Source organism: Sphaeramia orbicularis, chromosome 17, assembly GCF_902148855.1.
Source record: "Sphaeramia orbicularis chromosome 17, fSphaOr1.1, whole genome shotgun sequence".
In the NCBI taxonomy this organism is placed as follows: Eukaryota; Metazoa; Chordata; class Actinopteri; order Kurtiformes; family Apogonidae; genus Sphaeramia; species Sphaeramia orbicularis.
In genome coordinates, this window is record NC_043973.1 from 54,754,508 (window position 1) to 54,767,370 (window position 12,863).

General features: G+C 45.7%; 1 protein-coding gene and 3 gene segments (V, D, J or C); 3 read left to right on the plus strand and 1 right to left on the minus strand.

The window, feature by feature from the left end:
* The window catches only part of LOC115437229 (dual specificity protein phosphatase 18), a 165,060-nt gene that overhangs the window by 128,977 nt on the left and 23,220 nt on the right, over positions 1-12,863 (minus strand). The gene's annotated exons all lie outside the window — the stretch shown is intronic.
* LOC115437242 (T cell receptor alpha variable 4-like) lies at positions 526-1,157 on the plus strand. The segment is given in 2 exon segments: positions 526-608; positions 710-1,157. Coding segments are annotated over 2 exon segments (420 nt in total).
* Positions 2,654-3,276, plus strand: LOC115437455 (T cell receptor alpha variable 38-1-like). The segment is given in 3 exon segments: positions 2,654-2,720; positions 2,810-3,131; positions 3,273-3,276. Coding segments are annotated over 3 exon segments (372 nt in total).
* On the plus strand, positions 9,423-9,982 carry LOC115437456 (T cell receptor alpha variable 38-1-like). The segment is given in 2 exon segments: positions 9,423-9,588; positions 9,675-9,982. Coding segments are annotated over 2 exon segments (351 nt in total).

The following is a 12,863-nucleotide window of genomic DNA, read 5'->3' on the forward strand; positions in this document are numbered from 1 at the left end:
ATGCTCGTTCTCCTTCCCCTACTCATTCTCCTCAACCTCACTGTGACCTTTGACACCATCGACCACCACATCCTCCTGAACCGCCTCCACACTGATGCTGGTCTCTGTCACACCACTATGGACTGGTTCATCTCCTGTCTCTGGTAGGACTGAGTGTGTCAGCCTGGGTAATGGCAAGTCCTCAACAGCCCTGGTCACCTGTGGTGTCCCTCAGGGGTCTGTCCTGGTCCCCCTCCTCTTCATCCTGTACATGCTTCCACTCAGCCGTGTCATCAGCCGTCATGGCGTCTGCTTTCATTGTTATGCTGATGATACACAACTGAACCTCAGAGTTCACCTCAGCCCCTCCTCTACCTCATCACCATCATCATCATCATCATCATCATCATCATCATCATCATCATCACCACCCTTTCCCCCACTCACCACCCTCACTACCTCTTGGTGAATAATTGAGGGAGGAGCTGATCTGATCCTGAACTACACAAGACACAACAACTGATCTATTCAGCACAGTTCAATCTACAAACCAGGAACATTCCCTTTATTCAACATGCTGGACCTGGATTACTGGATGGTTTATGGGTTGATTCTAACCATTACAACACGTATGTTTGGTTCTGTACTAGTCACATTTAAACAGCTTTGAAACAAGATTCACTGATTGACTTTATTCCAGGTTGAATTAACAGAACTCTGTCTTTTCCAGGTGTCGACTGTGAAGAACTGAGTCCAGTCAAGAATGAAGAGTCCAGTTTAGAAGGAAACTCTGTTACTCTCACATATAAATACTCTAAAACAATGGCACTCAGTGATAATTTCTTCTGGTATCGACAATATCCAGGAAAACCACCTGAGTTTCTAATCTCTCACCTTGGAACAAAAAATGCATCAAACCATAGACTGTTTGTGGAAGCACATGGAGAAAAGGTCCAAGTGCAGATCTCCTCTGCTGCAGTGTCAGACTCTGCTGTGTACTACTGTGCTGTGAGGCCCACAGTGACAGGAAACAGCAAAACTCTGAACAAAAACCTCTGGAGCAAAGACAACACAGTACTACACAACATCCACTAGAGGGACTCACACACTGATCCAACCATGACACACAGGTTCTGGGTTGTTCTGTGCAGATGTCAGTATCACTGTTGTCTCTCATGTGTCTGTAAAGGCTGCTCTGTCAAACAGTCGGCTTGGATTCACTGCAAACGACTCTTTACAAACTTCACCCCTCCATCCTTTTGACACAACTTGGTACATGTGGACTGGTCCAAGACCAGCCTGACCCCCCATAGACCAGGAATGGAGTTTGTTGTGATAGTGTTTGAATGTGTTTGTTCATGGTCATGTCCCTGTCTACAGGTTTGGAATAAAGGGTTTTCATAGACGCTGGTTTGACCCTGAATCTCCCCCCAGATAGAGTTGGTTCTAAACTTAAGCTTAGTTTCAGTAGACTCCAGCAGGCCCCCATACAGACTGGACCTTCAGCTAAACACATCCAAAAACAAGGTCATGTGGTTTGGGAAGAAGGCCCACGTACCTTCACAGACCCCCAGTGAGTCTAGTCTGGATGGGACCCCTCTAGACCAGGTCACTGAGTCCAAATGTCTGTGAATCTGTCTCCACATCACTCTGTCCTTTTGACTCCACAGTGAGCGACTGCAGTCCAAGGTTCAATCCAACATCAGTTTCCTCTATAGAATGTGCTCCTCTTTCACTTCCTCGGACAGACAAATACTGGTTCAAATGACCGTCCCACCCATGTTGGATTATAGTCCTGTTATTGACAGATCAACATGAAAGGGCTCCATGTCCTCTACCACTCTGCCATCTGCTTTGGAACTAATGCATCATCACAACACACCCCTGCACTCCATATTCAACTGTGGACTGGACAACACTACTGACCCACCACAACAGTCACTGGTTCAGGTTCATATACACAACTCTCCTTGGTCTGTCCCCCAACCTGTCCTTGTCAGACCCCGTTAGTCTGGACCAGTACACAAAATACCTTCCTAATGTCCATCAGTTTGAAGTGTCAGGGCCAACACATGTCTGGGCCTGGAAGACTGGAAATAGTACGTCTGTGTGGTTTAGTGAAGAAGACATCCTGAAGACATGACACAATGGACTCAATGTCTTTGAACCTTCTCAACATAAACACTGTCATTGAAATTGTCCTGCAGCAAAGCATCTACAGAAACATCTTCTAGTTGTGACCATTTGACCACATGTTGTTTGCTTGTAGAGGAAACATCAGGAGTAGTGGACCTTCTGAAAGCCCTTCACTGCCTCCAATAGAATTCCTGGGTCTCCAAAAGAGCCCAGGTTCCAATCCAAGACTTCACTCAAGGACTGGACACATTGTCAACACATTTACTGGTACAAACCTGAGCTGACTGGAACATTTGGCCTGAAAATCTAGTTGGACTGGGACTGTGTCCTGGACATTTAGAAGGTGACACAGTGTCAGTGTTGGTTTGATCAGATTTGACCTGAGAGCGGCTGATGAACAGGTCAATGTGTCAGGAGGAGGAAACACTGGGAGGAGTGACTGAGTCCCAGTGATCAGACTCCTCCTTCTAATCCACCACCTGAGTGTTGATGCAGACTAAACACAGATCAGTGCCTTCTTTGGACTGGTTGGAGCTCACAGTTCCTCTGCACTGCCCATATGACAGCTCTGTTTCTCTGGGTGTTGTTGGCTGCTCTGTGCCTTGGTATGAACCCACTGTGTTTGGCTGATATCAGTCACACACTGGCTGGATTCTCCAACAGAACACTGACACTGTTTGTGGCTGTTTTACAGAATGCAGAGGCCAAAACGACAACGTGATGCAACCACAAGGAGATGTGACAGGAGCTGAAGGAGAGGCAGTAACTCTGGGCTGTCGATACAACAGCAGTTATCCCAGTAATTATCTGTACTGGTACAAACAGGAAGGAAACAGTCGACCCACATTCATCCTGAACCGACTCACACTCGACCAAGGAACCACAGCAGAGATGTTCAAGGAAAGATTCACATCCACACTGGATCAAACATCAAGATCAGCTCCTCTGAAGATCCAGAAGCTTCATGTGTCAGACTCTGCTGTGTACTACTGTGCTCTGCAGCCCACAGTGACAGGAAACAGCTAAACTCTGAACAAAAACCTCTGGAGCAAAGACAACACAGTACTACACAACATCCACTAGAGGGTGAAATCTGTTGTATCCTTTGAACATTATTATAATTGATTTATAAGCTATATTTCATGATTTATGTTCAGATAGTTTAAATATATAAGACAGTATTAAAATACAGTTAAAGGTAAGTCGCTTCTATACATAATCTTTGTTCATGACATGTGATGTTCACACTCGGCCACAAGGGGGCATTTCTTGTTTTACATTTCAGTTGTAAGGAGGTTAACAAAAAAAAAATCGAAGAAGAAAGTAGGAAGTAACCGTTGAAATAAGAGAGACGTTGTTTTTGTATACTGTTAGCCATTATTTTAATGTACTGTGCCAACGTTTGTCAGTAAAAACTCAGAAAGACAACGAGAAGTCCTGCTTCGTTTTTCATAGAAGCTGCAGTTAAGTTCCCACATATTTTTGGTGCCGAAACCCGGGACACGGGAGACTAAAGAGTGAAGACGGGAACCGTTAGCCGATAGCTGTAGCTAACCGACCGACAGCAGGAACCGGGACAATGACGGAACGGCTACAGAGACTAAAACAAAAGCGAGGAGTCGTAAGAGCCTCCACGACAAAATTGCTGCGGGCTATTGAAGAGGAGACATCCAAGGACGATGTGAGTTGTGACCGCATACGAGAGCTGCTGTCCATGTTGTCGGTGAAGGAAGCGAATCTCCTAGAGCTAGAGAAGGAGCTAGAAGGGGAGATACCGATGGACGAGCTGGAGGCGGACATCGTAAAGACTGTGGATTACCAGGACAACCTTATCCTCTGGAAGGCTCGAGCCATGAGACTGATTGAAAGAGAAGGAGCCGCCGCGGGTGCACAGATGTCGCCGCGGCTGAGTGACGCCAGCGCCCACTTGAGCAAAGTAACCAGCAGACCAACGGTAAAGTTGCCCAAGTTGTACATAAATAAATATGACGGAGATATAGCGATGTGGCAAGAATTCTGGGACCAATTTCAGACTGCTATTCATGAGAATGTTGAGCTAAGCAAAACGGAAAAGCTTACTTACCTGAAGTCCTATTTAGTGGGTCCAGCAGCCAGAGCCATTGCGGGATTAAAGATAACAGAAAGCAATTACGACGCTGCCATAGACATGCTCAAGGAGAGATTTGGAAGAAAGGACCTGATTGTAAGTGCACACATGTCTAAACTGTTGAGCTTGACGCCAGTTAAAAGATCTTCAGACATTGTTGCTCTCAGAAAACTTTATGATGAGTGTGAGGTTCAGATTAGAGGCTTGGAAGCAATGGGAGTCGTGTCGGACACATATGGAGGATTGCTGTGCCCCATATTACTGCAGATGATCCCAGACGACCTTGCTCTTGCTTACACACGTGAAATAGGTTCAGATCATGAACTGAAGGTTCCAGAGCTCATTACCTTTCTACAGCAGGAAGTTGAAAGCAGAGAGCGTGCCATGCACCTAACTAGAGCATCAAACCAAAATAAGGATTCACAGTCCTCTAACCAGCACAGATACAAACCTGATTCATCAAGTTGGAAGTTCAGAAAGCCAAATCTGCCATCAGCTGCCATGCTCTACACCAGCAGCTCACAGTCCCCTCTAGGATGTATATTCTGTGACAGCACAAGTCATAAATCTGAACTGTGTACAGACAACACACTTAACCTGCGAAAAGAAAAGCTGAAGAAAATGGGACGGTGTTTCATATGCTTAGGACAGCGACACATGGCCAAATTCTGCAAAACTAAGGGAGTGTCATGTAGTGTGTGTGGACGGAGACACCACCCCACAATGTGTGACAAGAGTGAAATCAGTGATACCCAGAACAGTGCTCAAGAAATAACTGAGGCTGTCATCTCATCTGTGGCCCCTCACACAGTAAAGACAAGCACAGCCAAGCAGAACACAGCTCTCCTGCAAACAATAACAGCATTGGCAGAGGGAACAAAAGGGAAAAAGAAGTTACGTTGTCTGATGGATGGAGGAAGCCAGCGCAGCTTCATCCTGGAGAAGCAAGCAAAGGCATTAGGATTACCTGTTGTGAGAAAAGAGACTTTAAAGCTCCACACCTTTGGCAGTGACACCCCAGTAACAATGGAACGAAATGTTGTGAAGTTAATTCTGCAAAATGTCTGTGACAAAGAGAAGACCCTTGAGATTGAGGCTGTTGAAACACCACAAGTTAGCTCCGCCATCATGCAGGTTCCAGGAGAGCAAATCCAGCAGCAGTTAGAAAGAAGAGGACTGACGTCAGCAGATGTTTCAGGCAGCACTGACCAGGAGCTGGAACTGTCTGTATTGATAGGTGCTGATTTCTACTGGAAGGTGGTATCTGGTAGAGTTGAAAGACTGTCAGACCGCTTAGTTGCCATAGAAACCATTTTTGGCTGGACAGTACAGGGCCCAGTCTCCGTGTTAAGCATGAGTGAGGCTTCATGTATGAAAATCTGCACTGAGGAGACCATGCAGGTTTCAAACCAGCTGCGTGCATTCTGGGAAATAGAGTCTCTGGGCATCTCCTGCAAAGGTGAAGGACAGGCAGCGGACACTGAGGCTCAAGAACACTTCAACAGGTCAGTCAGCTACAAAGAAGGGCGATATGAAGTTAAGTTGCCATGGCATCAAGATGCAATTGAGCTTCCAGACAATCTGAGAATTGCCCAGAAAAGATTTGAAGGTCTAAAAGGAAAACTGAAAGCTGATGTAACACTGTTTAAGAGATACAATGATGTAATAAACGACTATCTTCATCAAGGAATATGTGAAGATGTCCCAGAGCCCAAAGTCACAGTTGGAGTCGAAAATAGCAACGTCCAATACTACTTACCTCACCACGCTGTGATAAAAGAGGACAAAGCAACAACCAAGCTGAGGGTCGTTTTTGATGCTTCTGCACATGAGAATGGCTGTCCATCTCTTAATGACTGTCTGCTCACTGGACCGAACCTGAACCCAGACCTCCTCACCGTCCTTGTCAGGTTCAGGTTGCACCCCATTGCGTTCATGGCAGACATTACAAAGGCTTTCCTACAGATATCAATCGCAGAAGAGGACAGAGATGTGTTGAGGTTCCTGTGGCTCACTGGTCACCCTGAGGCTAAGAACACAAACCTGCGTGTGCTGAGAATGACACGTGTAGTGTTTGGTGTATCATCAAGTCCATTTTTGCTGGCAGCCACAATCAGAAATCACCTTAAGAAATACCAGTCTAGTCACCCACAGGTCATTAACACTCTGAAAGACTCTCTGTATGTTGATGACTTTATTGCCAGCTCAAGCAGTGTTGAAGAGGCTTACGCTTTGACAATAACTGCAAAGAAAATAATGTCTGACGCAAGCATGACCCTCTGTAAATGGACTACAAATTCCTCTGAACTGAAGGCCAAGTGGCAGCAAAGTGATTTTGACTTTGGCATGGATCCAGAGGCATGTGGCTGTGTGTTAAAGGTGCTTGGCCTAGAATGGAGGCCAGAAACTGATGACTTTGTTTTTAACCTGAAGCACCTGATGGACATTTTTAAAGACAAAGAGAACACGAAGAGGAGTGTCCTGCGTTCTTCAGCTAAATTGTTTGACCCCATGGGCTTTCTGACACCATTCACAATAAGAGTGAAATGTCTCTTCCAGGACATGTGGCAAAGAGGCATCAGCTGGGACGAGGAGCTGCCAGATGATCTTTCACAAACGTGGCAGCAGTGGTGTATGGAGCTTCTTCAGCTCCATCAGATTGCCATTCCCAGGTGGTATGGAACTGAGACGCTACAAAACAGTCAAGTTCTTCATGTTTTCAGTGATGCAAGTGAGAAAGCATATGGTGCAGCAGCTTATCTCCAAGGACAGACAGCTGAGGGAGAGTCCATGACTAGACTGGTCATGTCCAAGTCCAGAGTTGCACCCATTAAGAAACTCACACTGCCACGCCTTGAACTAATGGGGGCTCTGGTGGCTGCAAGAATGGGAAACAATTTGCTTCGAGCACTGAATATGCAGCCGAACCAAATCCGAATGTGGACAGACTCCATGATTGTGATTCAGTGGATTTCTAGTTCACCACATAGATGGAAACAGTTTGTTGCCAACAGAGTGATGGAGATCCAGTCCCTGACCACACCAGAAACCTGGTCCCATTGTAGCGGGAAACTCAACCCAGCTGATCTCACTACAAGGGGCCAGACAGTCACAAGGCTGAAGGAAGAGGAGCTTTGGTGGTCAGGGCCACAGTTTCTGAGTTCAGCAGAGCAACAAGAGTTTCCTGATGAAAGGTTCTGGGAAGAGGAGGTAAAGACTGAGCTTAGGCCAAGTCATGTCACAGTCCAGCTCAACAACATGGAACAAACATCAATAGATCCACTGTTAAAACTGGAAAACTACAGTAAGTTGAAAACAGTTCTCAGAGTCACAGCATGGATTAGAAGATTCACATACAATGTATGCTCAAGTGAAAAGAAGCAAGGAGAGCTGACGGCTGATGAGCTGGCTGAAGCTGAAAGATACTGGATTCTGGAGGCACAAAATCAAGGTTTCCAGAGGGAGAAAACTGAGTTACGAGCAGGAAAAGACATTTATAGAGGCTCAAGAATCAGAGAGCTGAAACCATTTCTAGATGAGCACGGTTTGATTTGTCTGGGAGGAAGACTGCAACACTCAGACATGAGCTTCGGTGAGCGACATCCATACATTCTGCCCTCAGATCACAGACTCTCTGAAATGTTGATCAGGTGCTGTCATGACCAAGTGATGCATTCAGGTATGAGAGACACTTTAATGCAACTAAGAGACAAATACTGGATTCCACGAGCCAGACAAATGACAAAGACAATCATTGCAGCCTGCACTATTTGTAAAAGATTCAGAGTAAAGGCAATGCAGCAGACAACAGCGCCCCTGCCAAAAGATCGGATTACAGAATCACCTCCATTTGAAACTGTTGGAGTGGACTTTGCAGGCCCTCTGTATGTCAAGACTAAGAAAGGCGAAGTGGAAAAGGCATATATAGCACTGTTCACCTGTGCTGTGACACGTGCAGTCCACCTGGAGCTGGTGTCAAACATGTCAACAGAGATGTTCCTCCTGGCATTTAAGAGATTCATATCCAGACGAGGCCTCTGTAGGGTTTTGTATTCGGATAATGCCCGAACCTTCAAACGAGCTGATCGAGACCTCCGAGAACTCTGGACAGCCATCAAGGAGCCTGAACTCTTAAGGTATTTCACCGAAAGGGGCATCACATGGAAGTATATTGCAGAACGAGCTGCCTGGTGGGGGGGATTTTGGGAGAGGTTAGTTAGATCAGTTAAAACATGTTTAAGGAAGGTGATGGGAAGAGCTTCACTGAGCTTTGAGGAGATGACATCTCTACTGGCAGGAGCAGAAGCAACAATAAACTCATGACCACTCACCTTTGTTTACAATGAACCTGAAGAGCCTCAGCCTCTCACCCCAGCTCACTTTCTAATTGGAAGGCGACTCTGCTCTTTGCCACCCAAGCCCTTTCATGCAGCCAGTCACACCCCCCGCTCCAGCAGAGAGGAGCTAACACGGAGATGGAAATATCGCCAGCGTCTGCTCAACGACTTCTGGACTCGATGGAAAAGGGAGTACTTACTGGAGCTGAGATCTGCGCACACCAGTAAGAACTCTCATTCTACCCCTCTCAAGGAAGGGGACCTGGTGCTTATTGGAGAGGAGAGGACACCGCGCCAGATCTGGAGAACGGGGATCATCAAAGATCTCTTTCCAGGAAGAGATGGATTTGTGAGATCCTGTGCTGTACGCACATCAGATGGGATGATATTAAGAAGACCAGTTCAACTGCTGTACCACCTGGAGCTTTAATTCCATGAACTGTCTTCATGGGGGGGAGGATGTTGTATCCTTTGAACATTATTATAATTGATTTATAAGCTATATTTCATGATTTATGTTCAGATAGTTTAAATATATAAGACAGTATTAAAATACAGTTAAAGGTAAGTCGCTTCTATACATAATCTTTGTTCATGACATGTGATGTTCACACTCGGCCACAAGGGGGCATTTCTTGTTTTACATTTCAGTTGTAAGGAGGTTAACAAAAAAAAATCGAAGAAGAAAGTAGGAAGTAACCGTTGAAATAAGAGAGACGTTGTTTTTGTATACTGTTAGCCATTATTTTAATGTACTGTGCCAACGTTTGTCAGTAAAAACTCAGAAAGACAACGAGAAGTCCTGCTTCGTTTTTCATAGAAGCTGCAGTTAAGTTCCCACAAAATCATCAAGTCAGTGCTGCGTGACTTGTGCACTGTGTTCAACCATTCAGTCAATAATAACTGCTGCTGTGCAGAGAACAGTTCTCACACTGAATGTTGAACATCAGCCACTTTGTCCTGTTGATTTCAACCTTGTCGTACAGATGGAACATTGGCTGTGGATTCTTCTCACTGCTCTGGGCTTTGGTAACACAACATGTGTTGAAGGTCAATGTATTTATGGGGCTCCCATTTGTCAGCATAACTCAGCTTCATTCCTCTTCCTGTTTCAGGTCTAATATCTGGAAACAAGATTCATCCTGTTGAAGCTGAAGTCAGTGGAAGAGAAGGAGAACCTGTCACACTCAGATGTCAATATGAAACATCTGGTAGTGGCATTGTCCTTCACTGGTACAGGCAGCATTCTGACCTTCAGCCTCCTCACTTTATCCTCTGGAAAGGAGCAAAGAATTCCCCATCTCAGTATATCCGTGACAGCCGATTTAAATCCCAAACACCAGGCCAGACCACAGAGCTGACCATCCCAGTCCTAACCCTGGCAGACACAGCTCTGTACTACTGTGCTCTAGAAACACAGTGATCCAAAGTGGAGAAGAGGCTGTACAAAAACCTGATCACACAGATCTGACTACTCTGCACAGAGGAGGGAAGTGGGATTGAACCCACAGCTTCATATCAGATGGATTCTGCTCATTCCTGTTTGATCACAGTCACTGTGGCTACAGCTACCAATCAAACACTGTGGGAGGAGTCACACTCTCCTCAAACACACATCAGCGCCAAACCAGCTGATGACACTAAACACACAGATGCCAGCCTTATTCTACAGTAGCTTTGGGTTTCCTCTGTTGAGGAGTTGGTGTTTTTCAAACTCTGTGTGCTTCCACCTGTCCAAGAGAAGTGGCAAAACCTCCAACTCATCTCATCAACCTTCCCATGACCAAGTCGCACATGGACACATTTGTGGAGAAGCTACTAATGCACTCATCTCCTCCTACTGTAGCTTGTCTACAGCTGTGACCAGGGAGACCCCACCCCCCCCTCAGTTTGGCTGGAGAACCAGTTGCTTCCACCATCCTCTGAGATCCCAACTTCCCTGGCATACGTGTTGGGCCCACGTCACAGAAAGTGATGCTTTATGCAGATGACATCTTGTTCTTTGGTAGTGATCCACACATTTCCATCCCAGCTCGGTCACTGATTAGCAACTCATTTGATGGGTTTTCAGGTTCCATCATCAATGGGTCTAAATATGAGGTTCCTCTGCTCACGACATACTGTCCCAAACCTTGATTTCATTCAGGAACTGTAGATGGTGGCTTCAGGGTATCAGGTGTGTTGAGTCCTATTCCGTCCTCATCTGTCAGTAATTATGAAGGTCAATATAGCAGCATTAGAGGAATAAATCCACCTGGACATGGACAGATGGACACCCCTTCACTGACCTTTATGGACAAAGGATCATGTTGATCCATTAATGAAGTCCCTACATTCAGTTTCATGTTGAAGTCACTTTCTGTTCCACTTCCACTCCAGTATTTCCACAGGTCCAATCAGCTGGGTTTGCCTTTGATTTAGAACGGTAAAGGAGGTCAGAGCATCATCTGATCTGGACTGGACAAACTCATGGTCTAAGAGCTCAGAGCAGAAGGATGGAGAGATGTGGAGATCTGAACCAAAGCCATCCATACATAGGAGGAACAAAAAGACTGGACCAGTAACAGAGGAGACACTGAAGAAGAGGAGGAGGAGGAGTAGCTGATCTGATCCTGAACTCCACAAGACACAACAAGTGATCTGTTCAGCACAGTTCAATCTACAAACCAGGAACATTCCCTTTCTTCAACATGCTGGACCTGGATTACTGGATGGTTTATCTCCATCTACTGGTGTTTCTCACAGGTAAAGAACAACTGGATTCAGCTGAATTCCAATCTTTCACTTGATAATGTTTGTTTGTGATCAAACTCAGTCTAACACATTTATTTGTTCCTTCAGGTGTTGACTGTGAATATCTGAGTCCAGTCAAGAATGAAGAGTCCAGTTTAGAAGGAAACTCTGTTACTCACATATAAATACTCTAAAATGATGTCGGGTGATTATTTCTTCTGGTATCAAAAATATCCAGGAAAACAACCTGAGTTCATAATCTCTCACCTTGGAACACAAAATGCATCAAACCATAGACTGTTTGTGGAAGCACATGTGGAAATGGTCCAAGTGCAGATCTCCTCTGCTGCAGTGTCAGACTCTGCTGTGTACTACTGTGCTGTGAGGCCCACAGTGACAGGAAACAGCAAAACTCTGAACAAAAACCTCTGGAGCAAAGACAACACAGTTCTACACAACATCCACCAGAGGGACTCACACACTGTTCACCTTCAGAGGAAAACACAACAAATGCTGTCCCAGTTTAGAAGAATCCACCCAGTGAGTCTGTTCTCCAAAACAGAACACAGTCTGACCAAAGTACCTCCTTCACCTTTCCTGTCCACGTAGACTTTGATTGCCCCCTCCACAGAACAGGAACAGCACTCCTAAAAATCACCAATGACCTCCTCATGGCGGCAGATTCTGGTTTACTCACCATCCTCATCCTCCTAGACCTGAGTGCGGCCTTTGATACCATCTGTCAGAACACCCCTCTCAATAGATTATCTTCCATTGGCATCACCCACACTCCATTAGACTGGTTTCAATCATACCTCTCTGGCCAAACTCAGTTTATTCAGATCAAATCCTTCACATCCCACCATTTCCCCGTCACTTCAGGTGTGTCCCAGTTGTCTGTACTGGGGCCCCTCCTCTTTATTATCTACCTCCTTCCCCTCGGCAATATATTTCAGAAATACAATATCAACTTTCACTGTTATGCTGATGACACCCAGCTCTGCCTCACCAGCAAACCCACCTCCACCCTCCTCCCTCACTGACTGCTTGGCAGACATAAAATCCTGGTTCACTTCCTATTTCCTCAAACTAAACAGTGACAAAACTGAGGTTCTCCTCATTGGCTCAAAATCAATTTTATCCAAAACAGACAGTTTTTCCCTCACCACGGAATACTCCACTGTCTCCCCTTCCCACAGGTTCAGAGTCTGGGTGTCATCTTTGACAGTACTCTATCTTTTCAGTCCCACAGCAGAAACATCACTCGGTCTGCATCCTTCCACCAATGTGACATTAATCACCTTCACCCCTCCCTCACCCCCCCATACCACTGCTATCCTCGTTCACAGTCTTGTCACCTCTCATCTGGATTATTGTAACTTTCTCTGGTCTCACACACAAATCCCTCAATAAACTTCAATTAGTTCAGAACTCTGCTGCTCGCATCATCACCATCCCCCCTCCACTCACCAGGACCCCCTCCTCTCACCACATCACTCCTGTCCTCCAACAGCTCCACTGGCTCCCAGTTAAGTTCCAGATTGAATTTAAAATACTTCTATTGACATTCA